Here is a 22236-nt window from a genome sequence, read left to right on the forward strand (position 1 = left end):
ATTTGGTCTTGGTAAGTCAACTTGCCGCACACCGGTGTGGTGTTACACACACCTTTGAATAGGTTGAAGTTATCGAATGGCTAAAATGCCTATAATTAATTTACAAGGCCAATTCAACGATCAGCTCAGAGTTTCTGCTTGGGAGGCTCAATTTAAAAATAAATAAATAAAAGTTCGGGGGGGGGGGGTGAAGCATTAAAAAATGAATACATAATTACGTAAGATGCTGAAAAAGAGCAAAGTTTTGAATTATTTGGGCCAATTGACGCATTCGTTAATCGCCAGTGATAACCCTAAATTCGGAACATTTCACACAGTTTTCTTCGTTACCTACGGTGGGAACAGTGTCGTAAAGAAATGGTTCAACAAGTTTTGGTCTTCAAAGTCCATTCGTCATAGTGCGAGTAGATATTGAGTGTATCCTATACCACTGATTGATGATCAATGGATTTAATTATTATTTATATTCCTATCATTATACATTTTAAAATTTAATATCTTATAACACACACACAGTGGCCTAAATCTTACAACTATTGAAGACTTAATCATCGTCTACGATGTGATCGTAAAACGCACGGGAGTTTTTTTTTTCACTTTGACTTACCTTTGAGATCTTTTCCCATATATGCATGAGGCCCCTACATAAACTGGATGATAGCCTGTCTTGAAACTTCAAGTGTACACATCGCGATAATTTTCCCGCCATTTTTTTAGATTAAAGATCTCTTTTTTCAAAAGAACTTCTTCTTCTCTGATCAAACGAATGTTTGACTCAGGTATTGGCCACAAATTGTATTTATTGTTCTGTTATCTCGTCATCAATACGACAAAAGAGATAAGGAGCGAAAGGGGTATCGAAAAGATGAAAGTGAATGTAACGGGGAGAGAGGAGATATACTAGGAAGAGAGAGAGAATGATACACCTTCAGTCGACGAGATCCACGGGCACATTCTTTTTTCTGCATAACTACCATCTATTCAGAAGAGAAGTACAGAGATCGGCAAAGTTTAATTATGGCCACTTTTTTTTTTCACAAATAAGACCACTGTTGCCACAAGATGTCAAGACTGATGAAATGGATCTGGTTTTTAAAGAACCTATGTATTAAAAAAAAATGCAATTTTATGGACTTGGTACGCGATTGCGGATGTCCTCAGAACAATTCACCGAATATCAGTATGAGTGGTCTGGTCACAACTCAGTTCTATCGCTATAGAACAGGGTTTCTATACCTTTTTGAACTGGTCGATGAACCTCACGACCAATAAAACATCCGAAGAAACTTCAATGAGCTTTCAAAACGTGGGGTCTAATACTTGATTTGAGCCTTTACATCGCATGGTTTAATAATTTGATCAAATTTAATAATGAATAAGATGAAATTTTCCACCTGTGGATCATAGGTTGAGAAATGCTGTTACAGAGTAATTTGCTTTCTCGAAGAGATAGGAAACACTTGTGGATGTTTTAATACTTACAGCTTATATGTGGGCGTTACTAGAGATGTACATGTTAGCAAGTTCCATCTCGGTCAAATTAGCAATGTGAGAATGTTCTGTTGAAAGTGAAGTACAGTGTAGTGTATAGTGTTTTTAGAATGACGTAGACCAGCCAATGTCTAAACTTCAGCTTCCTCTCTCATGTACTTAATTCTCTCACTGGCTTTGCCGAGATGTCTCGCGTTCTTAAAAGCCTTTTATTTAAGCAATCAGAAGCACAGATATTTTGTACAGCTGTTTTCTCAATGGAAGAAATTTCCCTATCCCTATTTCTTTGAACTTGCTGAAAATCGGAAGAAAGTCTACTTCATAAAAAGATCAGTGATTTCTGCTCCGCCGGTTAAAGGATTAAGCATGTCGTGGCACCAGTGTTATCACTGCTTAGGGCTGGTAATCGATTAATATTTTTAACTGGTTAATCAAAAATTTTTTAATCGATTTATTCGAATATTTTTTTGTAACCATATAATATCACTAGATGCTATGAAAATATATTTTATCGAACACTTATTCAGCAGATGTAAACAAATATAAGAATAATTAAGAAATTAGAGCTGCTCGCGCTTGAAGTAATTTAATAGGCTGACATAATTTTGCCAAAACCTGTAATTTCTTTCTTACTTCAGTAACATCTAGTCGTTGTTTTTTTTTTAATCGGTAATTTTAAGTTATGCACTGATTTCGAAACTACTTTCGATCATACTGTTGCTTGTTTTCCTAGAAATTTCTCCCGAATGATACTTGTGAGGAGAGGCGCTAAATTTCTTCCAAGAATACGAAAAACTCTGTTCATTTAGTGGAGACGATAAATTTTGATCTTGTTTTCTATTTCAACAAACTTAATTTGAAACTGAAATCATCAGTTTCCGTTGAATCGACTTGTCGAAAAATTTGATCAAAATATTGATTCAAATATTTTTTTAATGTGGTCACTTATACAAAATATCATGTATATAGGAACATAATTTGTAAGGCATCTAATCGGTTTTTTCGAACAAATCAAATTCACAAACAAAATTCGCAAACTTTAAAAAAAAATTAATGGGATTGATCGAGTCGATTAACTCAACTGAAATTTTTAACTGCTATTAACAATTAGTTGATTTACCGACCCGATTTATCGATTAATTAGAGCAACCCTAATGATTACATTCATTCGTACTCACCGCTGTATTTTGCTGCCTCTTTTTGATGCCAGCTTCGACCGCAAAGTGGAAAGCAGCAAGGCTCTTGGCGTCTTCGTTGTTGCTGTTGAGCACGGGTACCAGTCTTGCCAACCAGCTCTTGGACTGCCCGTGGAAGTAGTCAACGTTACTCTTTGCGAATTCATCCGGATCATGGCTGGTAATAAAAGGTTCTACAAGATCTAGAGTTCCAGACGCCGAGACAGCAGCTTCGATTTCTTTGTTGGCTACCAATGACGCTATAGCTAAGCAGGCGTAGTATTTGATGTTGTCGTCGTTGTGGAAAGCCAGAGGAAACAGCCAGACGGGTACCTAGCAAGCACGACATTCGATTTTATGATCATTCAATACCCATGAATATGTATGGCATAAACTTTTTATGAAACAGGGCAACCTTTTTTTTTTTGTGGTCCATTATCAAGACCATAAATCTTTTGCGTACTATCCAGTCATTATAGTTACTCGTATTCTAGGCAATAAGAGTTTCTGAACGTCCCATCATGTATATATTTAAATAATAATAATACCTCTCAGATTTCTGAAAAATGTCAACTAAATTTGAAAGATATTAAACTTATAAAAAAAAATTAAACTCATCCCTTTTAACATGGGGGAAAAGCTATGCTCTAATAAAAATATCATTAAAAATACTCTTTAACCATCGATTTATTCCAAATGTTTTACACATGTTCTTGATTGTATGTGCTATCCTATGCTGGTATGTGTGTGTATAAAGTTTTACATATCTTAGATACTTAAGTTTCTGTAAATTAAAAAAAAAGCATTAAAAACAGCTTGCGCGCATGATAAAATACCATGACATAAATTTAATTGAATAAAAATTGATTAAAACTAAAGGAAACTGTTCAATTCATGAAATGAAGCAAAAGGTTGAGATTTCATTCACTCAATCTTATTTAAAATTGAATTTTAATTAAAGATTGATTTTATCTAAGATATGTAAAACTTTATACCAGCATAGGATAGCACATACAATCAAGAACATGTGTAAAACATTTGGAATAAATCGATGGTTAAAGAGTTTTTTTAAAGCATAATTAGGGCATAGTTTTTCCCCATGTTAAAAGGTATGAGATCCCCTTAAGAAACTTCGAATGTCATCAATGCTTCATTGTTTTAGTATTGACACCAGGAGATGTCATCATTTATGATTTTTTTTTCTTACAAAATAATACAAAGATACTTCGGCTAACGAAGATAATTCGTTGCAAAATCACATTGGTTTACCGAAATCATGGTTAGTCAAAACGCGATTCCCCGTAGGTTTTTATGGAAAATCGTTCGATTCATCCCAGGTATGACCCAAAATCTCAAAGTAAGTTTCTAAACAACTAAGAAGCACTATAAAAAAAATAAACTGAGAGGAGACTGAGATTAACAACTTCGTAATTGGACGAAGGAGAATTTAAAGGTAGATGGAAACTGAACATCTTTTTGTTTTATGTTATGTACGCTATGCAGTTGGGTTCGTGAGTCATAGTAAAAAAAAAGTGAGTGAGGTGTTTTGAAGTCTAGAGAGCGTTAGGTATGATATTAAGACTCTTACAGTATCCCCTCTGAAATCATTCATCTAAGTCTAAGACTTTTTTTATTCAAATGCATTTTCTCCTATCTTAATCATTCATTTAACATGAAATGGCTCAAAATCTTTCTGAAAGAAAAAGAGAGGTGTATCTGGAAAGCGATTCCAAGTAGGAAATGAATCAATCTGGCTTGAGTGACAGTTACGCGTTAGATTCATTTTGATTAGCTTAAGTTGCATCTATTTTATGGCAGCACATACATCAACTAACTAGCCGAGGCAGAAAAACGTCAAAAAAAAAAAAAAAAAAAAACCTTCATTTGCCGAAAAATTCGTAAGTCGAGGCATTCGTTAACCGAGATTCCACTGTAGTGTGAATTCAGATTACTATACCAATTAAGTTATAATATCTAAAGCTCAATGTTTCTCAAACCGGTTGCCATTGTATTTAAATTGTCTCAAAATCAGTCAGGAGAAGTTCCGTGATGCACTTTATTGATAAAACTAAATAAAAAGTGAATGTGTGTGTGTGTGTGAAAAATGTTCCACCAAGAGAAAAGTATGCTGTGGCACTTTCCTTTTCCATTGTTTGAGGTCACGGTATACGAAGGACCAATGGACAATTCTGTGGTGTTTGGTCAATTATAAACTTATAAGTCTTGCTAATTATAACTAATTAGAAGTGAGGTAAATGCGCAAATACGTGCGTACGGTTAAACAACATGTTGATGCTGCCGCTGGATGGTCCCTGGCAGTCCAGTGGTTAGAGAGCTAACTTCTGACTGTGCGGGTCTGGGTTCGAAAAATTATTATTATAAAATATTGTTATACGAGTACATCAGTTCGTAAAACAATCTACTTGTTAGTGTTATCGGAGAGCTGGAATCCGTATCAGAAGTCGAAAGAGATGATATTGAGAAGAAAATGTTTGAGCTGAACAATTACAGCAGTCTCGTATCTCTTTCAACAAAATAAAAATTGCGGAGTTTTGCGGAGATTTTTCTACCAATGAGGTAAAAATAATAGACTTATACGTACATATCAGTATAGGAAGATTTTGTGTTCCTCGAGGAAGAAAAACCGACTTCCTGACAATGCCGATGTTGCGGTAAAGACAGTTATCTATTCAAGTAGTATTTTATCTCGTATTAGGTACTCCGGAAAGTTCCGAGTGTTTCTTTTCGACAGGTACGTTTTAACCCTTCAAGCGGCATTGACGAGATAGCTCGCCTCCTTAAAGGCCTCTTCGCATTGACAAGCCCAGATGTTTCATAAAGTAGATTTCGTAATAGGACACTTTTTCATGTACCCTTTACTTTGCACCAGCTGAAAATCGGGAGAAAGATAAACTTTATTAAAGAAAGATATGACATTTAATAAGGATGGGGGGGGGGGGGCTCACAATAGTTTCTGGAGCGCCACTGAAAGAGTTGGTTTATGTGTTTGATGAAAGAAAAGAATTTTAAGAAATCATCGATGCACCATCTATTTTTTCTGACAAGTTTCAGCTATTTTTCGGTCATTTATTGGAATTACATTTAAATAATTTAGCTTGCTTGAGGCACACAAAAAAAAACATCTACGAGACGTTAAGCACTATTACATCAGAAAATGATTATCCAGATAATATTTTTTATGGGAGCGAAACGAATTAAACTGGGGGTTGTGCGATGTTCGCTCAAATGGCGCTAAATAAGGAGTGATGGAGAAAATATTAATTGCAGAAATATTTGGGTAAAAAATGTTGTGAGCTCTTTGGCCTGAGTTAGGTCCGACCGTCCATGTACGGTCCCGTTCAGTGCACATGTGCTCCAAGGAAAGGTTGAGATATTCGTTGCCTCTGTATTCTAGTGGTCTAGGGCGTTCACCCTGAAAGGACGCGAGTTCGATTCCCCGCAGGGTCAGTTGAATTTTCTCTTTCCAAAATATATCTTGGCATCAGCCAGGTGTCAATAACCTTTGTATAAAAATGTTTTGTCCGCAAAACTAAAACTGTAATGTATTGGATGAAATTATTTGAAGAGAAAACTGGTAATTTTTTATGCATACGTATAGAGAATACAAATCTTTAAATTTTCTGGGTCATTCAACTGAAGCGTTTTGTACGCCAAACGTTGCCGAAAAACGTATCGTACGGGCGAGACTTTCGTTTCGAGCTGCCCTGAGTATTGTGGATGTGATAAAACATATCAGTCCGTCTCATGCATGTTTCAGGTCACCAGAGAAGAATGACCCTTTAAAAATGGATCCTATCCGTGGCGCTACAGAAGCATTTCACACACTGAATATTGATTCATAAAGATTTTCTTCCACCAGGTTCATGCAGTGTTTGTGAACTGAACTGTACTTTTATAGATGTTTAGAAGCTCTCTTAAATTTTATTTTCTTAGCTTTTCGATTTCGTATCACCATTACTCGCCGCAACCGGTCATGATCACGCCCACCTCCTATTCTTAACACGATCGTGCGTGCGTGCATGCGCGTGTTGTTAACCTAGCGCGAAGTTTGTTTATGTGTAATGCTTGTTAGTGCTACCACCTGCCACCTATATTTCGAACTATGAGTGAATTGTAATGACTGAATATTTGTACCGGTGTAGGTCTGTTGCTCTCTGTGGAGAGTTATCATGCCTACCGAAACGCCCAAAAATTTTTGGTCGACCAAATATCGTGACTTTTCTTTAATTTACATTAGAAATCATTAATGCCAAGACTCTCACTCACAACGTATCTACGGTATAAATTTAATTTCAGTTGTGAACTCACCTTATTTTGTATCATAGCTTGCTGGTTTTCCGGCCCTCCGTACAACGATAGATTGGCTAGCGCTGCCGCGCAGTGCCTCAGCGTCTCCACATCACTAGTCCTGCAATCGTAGAGTATAGCTTTCAGGCCTCCCAGTCGGATCACTTCCTGGCAGGTTGCCTCGGAGTCTTTGAAAAGATGTTCGAGGATTCCTGTACCGATCCTCGATTCGTCCAACGAGTATGAGGTGCTGCACTTGTAAGCAACCTGAACCACTTTGTCTAATCCGTATCGGGCAATATAAGCCCGGTTATCGGTAGAGAGGCACTGCTCGAGTAGCTTGGCGCTCTGGAACTGCACCTCCTCGTCCTCGATGTTGAAGTTCCTGATGAGAGCATCGAGACCTCCCCGGTTTCGTAGGGAATTGCACAGACTGGAACCGAGGTCGTAACCACGTGTACTCACTGCCCAGGATTTTCTGATTAAGTCGTTCATCTGATCCAGGCTGTCCAAAATCTCGCAACGAGTGTTGGACGTTTTCAGGATCGTGACGAGTTCGTCCATCCTTGATGTTACTTTGTTCAGGGCGGCTTCTACTTCGGGAGTCTGCTCATCGCTCTCCAGTAGTTTCAGTTCATCGTCCAACTTGTCGTGAAGACGCTTCGGTACCGGCGGTGGTCGGGTCGGGAATTTTTTCGGATACTTACTGCAGGAGGAAGGCATATTCTTCTCGAGAAACTAGAAGAGAGATAAGAATCATTGAGAGTTTCTTCAAATATTCATGTGCGTAAATTAGAGGTATTGCATACCGGGCAATCATTATGCAAGAGGGACTGGGTTCGAGTCCCTGCGAAGACAAGATGACTTTTCTTTCCGAGTTCACCTTAGCATAATATCCAGAAAACAAAATGTTTCCGTGAGTAATATTAATAAACATTTATTTGTTGTGCATACCTGCTGTCGCAAGTGAAGTTCTGCTATTTGAAAGACACCAACTCAAGAGGTAGCAAAAATCCTTTAAAACTCTCACTGGCATTAACGAGATATCTCGCCCTATTATTTTATGTCAAACGCAATACTTTGTAATACTTTGTACAGCTGATTTATCAATGAAGCATATTTTCCTAGCCCCCCCTCCCCCCTCCTTACTTTGCACCTGCTGAAAATCGGAAAAAAGCCAACCTCACAATAAAGTTAATTGCATTTTACAGAGGGTTCAGTATATTTCTGCTATGTCGGTGTGAAACGGTTAAAATATTCGTGAAATTCCTATCTACATTTTACTCTACAGCTGTCCTCAAGGAATTTAAATAATTAATTAATGAAGAGAATTAAATTCGAAAAAAAATGTTGATTATATAATCATTTGTTGAAATCAAAACGTTTCTTAACATGCATAAATAAAAGGATATTTTAATAAAGAGATGAATAAATAAGAGTGAGATAAACTAAAATGATATTGAAATAAGAAATATACATGACGATAATCAGTATTTCTGGGAAATCGTTAGAAACCCTGACCTTCCAATGAATATATCGCACATGTGAATGTAAATTTTTTTTGTATCATAGTGGAAGTAAAGATAAGAAAAATCAGTTCTTTTCTCTTCATCAAGTCAGAATCAATACGGTAAAAGTATTCGGAATAATCCGACACGAACGAACATGAAAATCATAATAAGCGTGAAGAAGAAACAAACTGAACAAATAAATGATAAGGAATCTAATCTAAGATAACCTGCCTATTTTGTATTCAATCATATGAGAGTGAAACAAAAAACTATATTGTGACTTATAGGTGGAATGATGGCGCTCCGCGAATCATGTCGCTACATAATTATGCTTATCATCATAATCAAAGAAAGAGAGAGAGAGACTGATATTTTTGCGCTGTCATTGGGCATTTGAAAATCTCACGAGAGAGAAACGGTGACATTTGAAAGGCCGAACATGATCGCATGATAACAAAGAGAAATATGTAAGTAAAGTCTCGTGATTCATTCAAAATAATCTATCAACACCTGGAACTGCAATTTATTTTCAGGCAACACTGCTCAGACAGCCAATTTAATTTTCTTCGTTTTAAAAGGAAGGATTGAGGATTGATATAGAAACTTACGGTTTTGTTTCTAAAATAATTTGTAATTAGTAAAAATAATATATGGCTTCATACATTTACATGAATGTTTTTGTTGTTATATATGCATAATAAAACCATAAGAAAACATAATTCTGTGGTGTTTGGTCAGAACATGATATCTCCAAAAAATGGTTTTTTATGTAAAAGTAAGTCTTGCTAATTATAACTAATTAGCTGTGAGATAAATGCACAAATACTTGCGTACGGCTAAACAACATGCTAATGTATGATATTTTCATTTGTATTTGTGTGTATGCTTTATTTTTGCTTTTTAAATGATAGTGAAAAAAAATGCTCATATCTGAAAACTGATTTTGGAGTTATCATGTTCTGACCAAACACCACAGAATTAGTGTCGAAATATCTATTCTTCAATAAGGTTTAACAAAAATATATATTAAATTCTGAATTTTTATCAATTTTTTAAATAATTTTCATTAATTCTGAATATTCATCACAATTATGGAATTTTTCTTCTTTTGTTGGTTATCATCAATTCCAGATGATTTTTTTTTTCAACGATCCGGAATTATTTCTTTCATTAATGGTTCACTGGTGCTGGAACTATTTCTATTATTTTTAATTCATAACGTTTAAATTCTCATTAGCCTAAAATTACATTCAGAGTTGAATTTTTCATCAATTTTTGTGTTAATTTACATATAGCCGTGCGTTTAAATTCTTTTCGATGGATATATAGGATGCCCTGTAAATGCTAATGCGGCCTCTATCTCATCAACCATCTGTCGTAGAGCTTTGGTTTGAGTATAAAAAATGCTCAAAAGGCGTTCAAAAATTACCCTGTATCAGTTTTGAGAGTAAAATACAGTGTGTAACAAAGTAAAAACAAAATAAATTTTTATACATCCCCCCCCCCCCAGTCCTCTAATTTCCAATTAGAAAGTTATTACCCTGTATCTCTTGATGCCATCAGAAAAAATTCTATGTTCCTAAGCAGTGCCATAACTAGCCCTTCCTGTGCCCTGTGCAATTATTTGCGTTTACGCTCTCTCTAGCTCATTCTGGGCCCCTTTCCAAGTGGGTCCTCTGCGGGTGTCCCCGTTGCACATGCCTAGTTACGGCACTGTTTCTAAGAGCAATATTCGCTAAGATGTTTGAATTGAAAAATCGGAAAAAAGTTATGAAAGAACAACAACATAAACTAACGGACAATGAATCCTCCTTTCCCCTCATTTATGTTGTCCTTTCCCAACTATTATAAGATTTTTGAATTTGAATATCTCAGTGAATACAGTGAATATTGCACTTAAAAACATGAAATGTTTTTGTTTGGCCTCAAAAGATACAGGGCAACAACTTTCTAATGAGAAGTTAGAGGACAGGGGGATCGTATAAAAATTTGAATGTTTTTATTTTGTGTGATGCATTATATTTTTTCACTCTCAAAACTGGTACGGGGTCATTTTTGAACGCTTTTTTGAACATTTTTTAAACTGAAACTATACTTCTACGACGGACGGTTGATTAGTTAAAGGCCGCATTAGCACTCACAGGACACCCCGAATATATCAGCATTCCGGAAGTAATAGATGCCGGATTTGCCTCCCCCCAAATATATAAGATCGGGGCAAAGGGGGTCCTAAACATTTTTGAGGCCCTGAATTGTTGACAAGCTCCTCTTGCCCCGCCGTTATATTCCCATGGGGCCCCGCGTCTGGTAAGGGTGGCCCTGCTCTGAATATTAGAATGAGTAAAATATATATATATATATATTTTTTTGTACTATTTCATTGATTTAATTTAAAATAGAAAAAAAAAATTCATGAGGTCGTTGTGAAGGTGACGAACCACACTGGCTGTGAGATGCCGAACTGGATCGATGATAATCTCCAAGTGCTATTCATTAGATTTGCTTCTGCGACGGTCATCAAAGCCTCGAAATTCAGTTTTTGGCCTACTTAAATTAGCTGATTGTCGATGGTCTTGCAATCTGAGAAAATTTTCTTTGTTGTGTGCGAGTGGCTTGATTTGTGGGGCCAATTTATCATTCATCAAGCAAAAAATTCTCGAATCACACGATGTTGTAGTTCACCTTTAGGCCTCTCAGACTTTACCCGGAACTAAGCAATGAACAACATGCACATGGCATACGAGGGCCACCAAAAGGCGCTCGATTGCAAATTTTGCAAAGCTTATGACTCGACCCAGTATCTAAAAATCAGTGCATATAAAATCTGTTCCGCCTACAGGCAGATATACACGTGTTTGCCATCCGTGAGTGCGAATAATGTCAACTAACAATACGAAATATTCACCTCAGAAAAGTCTGATTTCAAGTTCTGCGCGGAGTGGGACGAAGACTTTGACGAGCTGCAGCTTCCTTTGGAGAATGTCATTTTCGACAAACACGACGTGGAAGATGACATTCCTTCCTGTTGCTGGTACTTTTTCTGCATGAAAGTCCTCATTCTCTCCTCGGTGGAGGAGGAAGAGGTCTTCTGTCCCATGGTCGCTTCCTCTTGCTTCTTCGTCTCGCGCTGGAGACGGTGATGTTGGTGATTGTAACCAGTCCAGCCGTTACGCTCTTCATCGAGCAATCGGTCCAGGGATGATGTCCTTTCCAATTTCACCTCCTGTTAGAAAGAAAAGAACCATTTCCTCAGACCACGGGGGGATCATCCTGAATTTAATCAAATTCGAAATGTTAAATGGTAATAAAATATAGTTATAACGTTTTTATGCCCGTCATCCACTGGAAACCACAGCGAGTGGAAAGAAGTCACGTGATTGCGCAAGACAGCTATGGTATGCTTGCGCATTCACGTGACTTGTTTTCGCTCATTGTGGCTTCCAGTGGACGACCGGCCGAAGGCTGTTTTTTTGGAAAAATTTCTTTAGGGCAAGGCATTGCGGGGCCAAACTAAAACTTTCCATGGAGCCCGTGAGCCACCAAGTCACACTGTTTTATTTAAAATTGCAAGATGATATCTAGATTCTAGTGGCATTTTAACGGATGGTTCCACGGGAACAGAGTTGAACGGGGATATTAAAAATAGGATTAATTTCTTTTATTAATTTGAATTTGTTTCTTTTTCCCTAGTTCTGAAAATTTTGATATCAATTTTTTTAATGCTTTCAGTAATTCTAGAATTAATTATTTTTCATTATTATCAATTTTCATCAATGATGAAATAATTTCTTTCATTAATTTGGAAATCACTTTATTTCTCTCAATAATTCTTGAATAACTTCCTTCACTTACTTTTGAAATTGTTTGTTTCAATAGTTTGGAAATTATTCGTTTCAATAGTTTGGAAATTATTCGTTTCAATAGTTTGGAAATTATTCGTTTCAATAGTTTGGAAATTATTCGTTTCAATAGTTTGGAAATTATTCGTTTCAATAGTTTGGAAATTATTCGTTTCAATAGTTTGGAAATTATTCGTTTCAATAGTTTGGAAATTATTCGTTTCAATAGTTTGGAAATTATTCGTTTCAATAGTTTGGAAATTATTCGTTTCAATAGTTTGGAAATTATTCCTTACAATAATTTATGAAATTATTTCTTTCATCAAAGTGTTTTTCAGCATTTCTAGAAATTCTGTAACTGTTTATGTGCTTTTTTTGGATGTCAACTTTTCCCTCCGAAAATATTTTAAATCGGGAATGGCAAATTTTTTGGGCTCAGGGCCCAGAACCTATTGAGAGGACCTGAAGGTGCATCGAATAGCGTGACTGGTAAATCTGTAAAAATATCTCAGTTATAAATACAGCAAAGACCTGTATTTAATTAATTAATTTTTTTTATTAAATCAGCTTTTAATGGCTATTTTTGGCAAATGGTCATTAAGTCATGAAAAAAAACTTTGAAAGCCACATATGGCCCGCGGGTCATACGTCTAAGCCCCCCTGCTTTAGAAGTTTTGATAAATATTGTATCTTGATATTCTTACCTCTTCGCTCTCGTCCAGAGCATCGTCCAAAGAGAACCTTCTATCAGTGGACACGAATTTGACGGCGGCAGCCTCGCTGCTACTGCAGGTGCTGCTAAGGCTGAAGCTCCTAGTGAAGTTGCGGTTCTCGTGTTGAAAGGTACCGCATTCTTGCTTCTCCGATTCCAGCTGGACCGTCGTCGCCTTGCCGTTACCGATCTTCTTGGACGAGGACGTGGTGAGTTTCTCCGTGCTGGACGTGTAAGAAGTGGTCATGGATACCTTGCTGACCAGGTTCCCTATCGGACAATGGTTGCTCAAGAATTCGAGCTGCGCTGGGTGGTGGTAGATCCCGTTCGTTTCCGGCTTCGTCTTCGTCACCTGTTGATTAAAAAAAAAAATACATAATTTTTTTTAATTAACTAATAATAATTATAACTATTTAAAGTCTTATAACTATTTAGACTTCTGTCCTGTTCTAGAGAATAACATTTGAAACTCTTCTATGAACAGCTGAGGTATGAAATATTCTGATCTCGCCGCCTCCTGATACGACCTGAGAACGAGTTCTTACTAAGGCTTGTCTTACGTCGTTGACGGAGGGTGCACTACTCACGAAGGAGTTGCCCAAACTTATTTGCTCCACCGCCCCCTTCAGAAGTTTATTTTCTTATCATCCCTCTCCCCCCCTCCCCGACAACTTCAGCTAGCCCATATAGGATCCTTATTATACCCAAAGCTTCTATCGCCCCTTCGGATCATTCTATTACCCACTAAGGAAAAGACTGACCTAGAAGTACACCCGTACGTATCATAGATCCCTAAATCAAGTGTAAATTAAAATTCAGTGATTACCGCAATTATCCAAGCATTTGCCATCTCCACTTAAAAATATGCGATACAGGTGGCAGCACCAGCAAGAACGTAAAAGAAGCACAACTCCGACAACATAAATACGTTAGCACTACACATACACTCAGAACACACATTCCGACAGGTAGCCTACCTATTTGTTAGAAATTCCGAAGAGGAATGTTCACAAGGTGCATGTACGGTTAAGTAGCATGCCTAATTATAGTTGTCATAATTATTTAGTGCATCTGTTGAGGAAAATGTCAATTTTGTGTGTGAGTAATTTGAAATACATTTGCTCACGATTCTTTTATTGATTTTTCGATTGGTTTCATTTTCCGATAAAATAATGTATAGATAAGAAAAATATCTTGGACATTGATAATTGTATATTTATATTAGAAGTGTAAATGAGAAGTGCGAAGAAATTTTAAGTACCGTAATTTAATGTTACAGTATGGTAATTCTCTCAGTTGAAGTAAGGACCTAAATAATAGGTGAATACAATGCTGGAAAAAATGTTTGTGATATTTTATTTAATACAGCATCATACAAGTTGCCAAAAAGGAATTGTGATGATTTTTTGCGTTGTTGTTAGTGATTATATATGTCAGTGTATGTCAGTCATTATATGTTGTCAGTGAGTATAGCTCTTGTGTGATTGTTCATCTGTGAGAATTTTAACGTGTATAAGGAACCCCCTGATTTTCCAGGCTTAAAATTTAGAAAAAAGTTGAAAAAATATGTCTATAATACTATCTCCATGTATAAGAAACCCCCTCATGTTTTTGGGAACCAATTTGTTTTTATAAACGCTAAAATACAGTACACATATACTCGATTATTCAAACACTAATCTCTTCGCGAAGTGGTCGGTGACTGGTCTTGAAAATTAACGTAATGGCCAGATATCCGACTTTGGCCATATGACGTAGAATTTTTCTATTTAAAATTTCAACTGCCCATTAAATTCACTATGACCAGTCACCGGTCGCCAACATGGGCTAACATGAAGGCTCCTCGCCAGATTTTCTCATAAGGTCCCTTAGGGCCTCCATTCACGTAAGAATAGGGTATGATTTTTTTATGAAAAAGGTATGCTTTTATGAAAAACAGCTTGTGCATTTATGTGCATGCTGTTTACAAATATTCACAGAAATATGTTTTCAATGTCGATATTTTCTTTTCCTACACAAATGCTCTTTTATCTGACTTCGCAATGATATCAGCCACCATGATATAATTCAATACATTGACTAAATGCAGCATAACTGTTACTAGACGGGACCATTTTATCTGAAGCACTATTCAAAAATCATTTCTACCCTGAGCACCGCGATCGATAGACAAACTAATTAAAACTAGTATTAATTTGACCGATATACCTGAAGAGTCATTTATAGTTCCAAAAAATGGCAAATATTTATTTTTCATGAACTTGAATTTTTCTCGATCATTTTCATTCTACCAAATTATACTTTAAAAAATTAACTAAAAGCAATATTGGAAGACGAATGTTCAGGGTAGTACGGGACCTGTCGCATTTACTCAACAAACCAAATACAGAACCCACGGCAGATAAACTCAGCGATAAATATCTCGATATCCAAAAGAAAGCTCAAATGCATTTGATTATTTCACGTGAGATTGATTACTGAGGACTTACCTTCCTCGAATGTTTATTTCCCATCCTATGTAAGTTGGCGCGTTGCGGCACGTGGCCTTCGAGACAGGCTTATCACCGAAGTTGGCTTCGGCCAACTCTGTTCTGCTTCCTGCAGGTTGGGTGCTCTGACTTTGTGAGAGAAACAGATCAGAGAAAAAAAAAGTTTGGTTTTTTTTTCTCATCTCCACACTCTTCTTTTTCCAACAATCATCATCGAGTTTTATGCAAGTTAGCAAAGTGAACGTTGTCGCCGAGGGGGCCAGGTACTAGAAATAGAAGATTTGCTCATCACTGCAGCAACCGCAAAACTTGACACGCGATTTTGCTTCAAATTTTTTTGTTTTTGTAAATTTGTTGTTAGACGTAGTATAACGACACAACTCTTGAAACGTGTCGTTCTCACCACTCTTAACCCCCCCCCCCCCCCGGAAAGAAACAATACAATAGCCTTACTCTAGTTCAATTCTAAAAAAAAAAGGGGGCCATTGCATTTTGTATAACGAATATTTAGTTCTCTTCTGATCATAAATCGATTTTCTGCTTTTGAATATGCACCAAGCGATGTCTGTTTTCTAACCACGGCTATAATAGATTTTTTTTTTAATTTCACAAAAATTTACTACAATTTATGATAGAGGAATGTTAACATCTAATAAAATTATTATCTAAGATCTTCTTAAAAAAAAACTTTAGCAGTTAGTGATACTTTTAGCATCAATAATTGTATGAAGGAAGAGGGGAAAACAATGTTTTAACTTCGCGCAAATCAAAATAAAGTTCACAGATACCGCTCAAAAGCGTTTTATATCCTCCTTAATATCTTCGTTCTTGTATCGAGCATCAAACAATCGAACACAAGTCTCATTTTTCTGGTATAGTAAGAGACTAACCTCATAAACTAGGCAAAGATTGAAATTTTATACCACCATTTCACCCAATGAACTCATAAATTCAATGAAAATCCTTTTTACTTGACTGCTACGCCAAAAAAAAAAAAAAATCTATTCGAGGGTTTTGTCGTGAAGTGGAGAAACTGAAAACAGTGCGCAGCTGTAAAACCATATTTTAGGAACTTTGAATCCATATAAATGTTTGTCTTTAATCCTTTATTTACTTTTTCTACTATTAAGTAACCCTTTATTTGAACACTAATATGACTTGAATCGTGCGACTATGGCCCCCATATTCTGGAGACCCTAGGCTGAGATCTTTGGTGGGATGTATATCGTAAATATATAGCGTAAAAAAATAATGAGAAAAAGAATTGTGCTGGTCCCCAGGGCTAAGAGCCCTGCTTTCTTAGGGGTAGGGTTATTACAATTCACCTGATGGTAATGAGGTATGCAAAATGAATTTTTGTGAGTTCCCGGAAACAGAAATGCTTATCAGATTTCTTATTTCTTTAGCTTCGTGTTCATGAGCTCCGTTCTTCCTGACATTTGTGTAGATGGAAAATAACAATTTGTGGCTCTAACTTGGATTTTTCAAGTACAATTATTTTTTTATATTTTCAAATGTAGTAATTTTTATTATTTTCTCTTATTACACAGGGTGCATAGGTTACGGGGCGTATGGCAATTTACAGGTGAACTTTTCATCCTAGAAGCATACTTTCAATTAGAAAAAGTATTCAAATAACGTGTAGTACCCAGATATGGCATTCATGTTGCAAGGGGTCGTATGGCTATTAAATTAAATAATTTTGTATTAAAGAATTTTTATTTAATTTTATATCGTCCCGCATGTGCCCAAAAACCCCAAAAAAAAGGTGTTGCACTGTCTCTCCCAATGAAACAAAAGAAAATTTCATGTTTCCAAGTGCAATGTTCACTGAGATATTCAAATTCGAAAAACGAAGGTAAGTTGAGCAAAAACAGCATTAAATGCGGGAAAACCGTTTTACCCGCATTTTATACTATTCAAGAACCATTCTCGATTACGACGATTATGTGATCTATAATTATGATTTATTTACCTCAATCACTATTTTTCGATCATAAATTTTAGACTTATTTATTGGCGATGTGCATAATGACACCTGCCCATGAAAATATATATATATCTTCTTCAACCTTAATAAATGGTGAGGTTCCCGGAGGCACCCGAGTTCCCTGGAACAATGTGCTTAAATCACCGAAGAGTGTCTTTCGGTTCCTATCATTATCATAAAACGCAAGTTTTACGATTAACAGCTCATTTCTGAATTTTCCTGTTGCTCGCGCTTACATAAAGTTTTCATTGTTAAGTCAACATTGGTGTATAAAGCATCACTGGTGAAATTGTTTTTCCACAGCCCCAGTTGACAGCTAAAAATTTGCGAAAGTTTCGGACACAGAAGAGATTGAAGAAAGGTTCAGGTCCAATCACTCATGTCGGACTTTCGTGTAGCGCCATCTATTGACAAAAATTTAACTTTTTATGTGCCAAGAAAGTCACATATCGTGAGAATAACTTTTTCGAAAACCACATTCAACCAATTTGATCAGTTTTTATGAATTCTGAAATTATTTACGAATTTATGGGACACCCTGTACATTGCATAATACACAATATTATATTGTAAAACATACTTTACCTATTTTATCTGCAAGATACTTCATGAGAAGGGCTTTTAATTCCATACAAATTTTATGCTGACAATAGAATGTTAATTTTTTGTGCTCTCGTAGATATCGAAAATTTTATTATTCAGATTTTAAGAGCTAATACTGAGGAGTTTTCGAATCAAAATCTGTCATGCAGAAAAGTTGGAAAAGCTTTTCCGCGTATCCGCTCTTTTTAAGGAGGTTGATGCACGATCACGGCTTTCCTGTGGGAAAAATCTCCTTCCTTTTTAATTAACATTAAAAACTTTTCTATCCACTTAATTTTTTTTTCTAAAATACTACAAATATTTTCATATGATCTAACAAGAGCATTTAGGATTTTAATCGTTGGATATTTTTTCTCGAATTTTAACTTCAACACCATGCAGCTTTTTCAAAAATCACTGAAATTTACTCCTACTTTGTGCCACATGAAATTTCTTTAAATCATTTTAATAAGAAATATTCTCGTTAAAGTATGTAACACCTTAGTTTGAGAGACACACAAAGTTTCAAGACATTCGAACAAGTGTTGTTTCAAAAAAAAAAAGTTCCTTATTTGACAAAAAAAAAACCCCGCAGTTTTGAGAAAAGAACATTTCAATGGAAAAGATTAGCATATATAATTCCTGCTAGCAGTTTATATTAAAACATGTTAAAAATACTTCTAGTGCTGGTAAAACAAAAACTCAAACACAATTAGACGCAGCAAATTTCATAGTATTTGAACATTGAAAAATTCAAAAACGTGTTTCTTAGAAAATTTGCACGCACCAACCCCTTTTTAAGATTAAAAAAGTCATAAATACGGAGAGCTATGAAATTAGTTGTGTAAGATTAAACCTTTAACACACGAGATTTGCCTCGTGCTCGTCATTTTGGCATAAGTTCAATGGCAGAGGAGAAGCATTAAAATCAAAACACATCGTCTCTTTTTGTGGTACCTTCTGACGCTTTACGTACTGCTTTGTGTATAAACCGTTTACCTGGTACAATAAAAAATAATAAATAAAAAATAGAAAGGATGTACATATAAAACGTAATACGTGCGTTTACTGGATTGGTTGAAAGATTGAAAAGACAAAGTCGTCCTCGTTCCAGCTTAGTTGGCTCCTGGAACATTTCCAGTTGCTAGACAGATAGAAAGAGGTAAACGGTGCCAATTTTTTGGAGACTGGGAGTCTTCTCATTAGCCATTTCTTTTCATAATTCCTATCCTCTCAGAATTATAAAAAAAACTTCACATAGGAAAAGAATCTACAAACAGTATAGTGCCCTTGAAGTAGTACGAGTGTGGAACGACTTATTTATCAGTATATTGAATAATATGGCAAAGTGCCGAGGAAACGCAGTTCATAAACTGCATAACTGAATCCCAAAATACGGTCATACTCGGTTATAATGACATCGAAGATGCCATTACAATAGAGGTTGATGTTTTCAATAAAGCCTCTATTGACGTAAAATATAATTAGGTGTAATCAAATGCCTCAATGAAGTTGCTTTCTCGTTATGGTTAAAGTGACCATATCTAATCGAGAAAAATACGGGAAATAAGGATTCGTGACAAAATGATAATAGAAATAAGGATACGTGGTATCACCAATTCCCGCTAAAAAATTATGCAAAGAGTTTGCTTGTGGGTAACCCTCGGCAAGAAGTAAAATGCTGCAGTTCGTTTTCACGGAAATAAAAAATATTGTATCAATTTTATAGACTATGCAAATCAAATTCGTTCCCGACTCTAGGAAAGATTCATAAATCAAAAAGATAAGGTTTTTGGGTGTGTGTTGAAGGAAAAAAACACAGGGAAGGAAAAATTACTAGAAAATATGGGAATGAGAAGGAGCGAGTCAGAGTGACAAAACATCTAATTTTCAAAATGTTAGTTATCAATAGAAAAACTGTACTTCAATGACATGAGCTCAACTTCTAGGGATTTCTTGGGAAAACGCAATAAAACGGAAGCAAAAGGGGACTAGAAATGTTTCTTAATATCCGAGGTTGGTACGTTTTTATTGACGTAATAAGCGAGGTCCTTTAAACATTATTCTCTATAGGAATCAGACCGAACCACCAATTGTTTCCGTTATTTCCGAGATATAAAATTACCGAGATGATAAAAAGTATGTACTTTTACGACAGAAATCGTTATGATCGAGTTTGACTGTATATATAATCTGGGTAGATTTGTATTGGCAAAAGACTTTCAAAAATGTTATGAGTACATGCCATAATTACGTTGAATTAATTCAACTATTCCTAAAAAATTGATGATTCATATTATGATGGATCTAAAAATGTAACTAACGGCAATATTTTACAGGTTGGAATAGATCTAATAACCTTCGAGCTGCATCTTTCTGACGTATCATGAGAGACTTCTAGTACAGTGTAAGGCGACAGCAGTGTTTCTTAAAATGTGCGTCGCGGCTCTCAGAGACGTTGCCTACCTTTGTCGAGGACGTCTCGGTGAGCAATCGACATTGATAACCGCCTATTCGTTGCTTTGAAGAGCGGTCCTTTTTCAGTCTGTTCCAAGGAGCTGCAGATGAACGTGGTAATGGCAAGGAAGCCGCGAAGTGGGGATAGTTTGAGAACCACATTGCTCTAACATTTTAAACACTAAAAACTGCAACGCGCCTACACGAAAGGGGATTCATTTTACCTGGAAATTTCCCGAACTCATGAACTGATTCATGATATCATATCCTCATCATAAAACTCACCTCGTCTTGTTCTGTTCATGGAGAGGATTAATCCTACTTTCGCAACCCAAAACGAACAGACATCGAAGGGGTTTCCACCCCAAACTGAGAGCGTATTCGAAAGGCCAACACATTCCTTCTTGAACTTTGACTTTAGTGTAATCAAAAGTTACACAACTAGATAGCATTAGATACTTTCCATGTTTACTAGAAGAATCTACGCGCATCTCGCTTTATATTCTGATTTTTTTTTATCATACCTTTACTTTCTGATGTGAAAGATGCTCTTTCACATCAGAATTTCTTATCTCTCGTGAAAATGAAAAATGGGAATTGTTATCTTCAAGTGCAAATAACGGTTTCTTTTTTTTTTGTCGAATTGTTAGTTACCACCTCCTTTTTTTAAAGTTTGTGCCTCAGATTTAAGAGAAATGCTAAAAAAAGCTGTCACATACAATACAGATGATTAATGAGTCGATAACATTGATATGCATAAGCAGTTATATCAGGAAATACATGAAAATCGTTTTTATTATTTCCGATAAATACAATATCACCAGTCCTTTTGCGTCAAAGGTGCGGGGGGGGGGGGAATGCCATCAAATAATTATAGAAGAAAGGGGCGCACGTATTATTAATAATAAATTTAGATCACTTATTTATATGCACATTTCTCAGATTGACAGTGTCATTATCATTATTAGCCATGGGTGATATGTACAGTATGCATCAAAGCATTAGTATTATCACCATATTGGCTAATTGCCAGTTCTGCCTTGATTCGTCTGCATTAACTTGCTCCCGATAATGCAATATTGAATGAAGTATTGAAAGTAAAAAATACAGAAAACGTAAAAAAATAAAAAAGCTGACTTTTCTCATCTTTTAGTGACGAAACATTTTGTCACAAAGAAATAATTAAGGTTAATTAATTTAGGTTTCGTAGATCATTTCGGATACAGGCGAGAAAATTACTTTTCATACATTGAAAACGCATCCCTTAAATTGATCTCTCGGTAGAGAATTATAGTATTAATATTCTCTCAAACGGAGAAACGAAAAATGAATTCGCTATTTAAAATGACCATATGACCCGTATCTTCCGACATTTTCCCGTATTTTCAACGATGGTTATTAGAATTTTTATTCTTGATTGAAATCAAGGATAAAACTATTTTCCCAACTTGAAATTTTTGTGATATAATTTGTGTGTTAAATATATGAGTATTTAAATTAGAAAAAAAAAACAGACCTCTCTCGATTTATCCTAATGTGAATATCGTACTTTTTTTTTAAACATGTCAATTGTAGAATTCACGACAACCGGGTGTAAGCTCTTCCATCCACTTCTTCCCTGTTTATCCTACGTATGTCTTATTAGTAGCGTCTACGTATCTTAGTAGCGTAGGAAACGTTCG

General features: G+C 36.0%; 1 protein-coding gene across 5 annotated transcripts in view; it reads right to left on the reverse strand.

The window, feature by feature from the left end:
- LOC149090016 (NAD(+) hydrolase sarm1-like) overlaps positions 1-22236 on the reverse strand; it is a 57971-nt gene that overhangs the window by 19080 nt on the left and 16655 nt on the right. For 3 of the 5 annotated variants that reach the window (XM_089231991.1, XM_089231981.1, XM_089231974.1), the window contains exons 2-5: positions 13029-13388; positions 11391-11708; positions 6996-7712; positions 2670-2999 (exon numbers count right to left, since the gene is read on the reverse strand). In XM_089231991.1, coding sequence (XP_089088117.1) covers positions 2670-2999; positions 6996-7712; positions 11391-11708; positions 13029-13283 — 1620 coding nt within the window. In that variant the 5' untranslated portion in view covers positions 13284-13388. Of the gene's footprint in view, positions 1-2669; positions 3000-6995; positions 7713-11390; positions 11709-13028; positions 13389-15525; positions 15715-20839; positions 21028-22236 lie in introns of those variants that run through there. The other 2 variants (XM_089231987.1, XM_089231970.1) reach the window with 2 other exon arrangements.

This window comes from Pholcus phalangioides, unplaced genomic scaffold (genome assembly GCF_987345545.1).
Source record: "Pholcus phalangioides strain wild (caught in Gottingen) unplaced genomic scaffold, Ppha-v1.0 ptg000001l_1, whole genome shotgun sequence".
NCBI lineage: Eukaryota > Metazoa > Arthropoda > Arachnida > Araneae > Pholcidae > Pholcus > Pholcus phalangioides.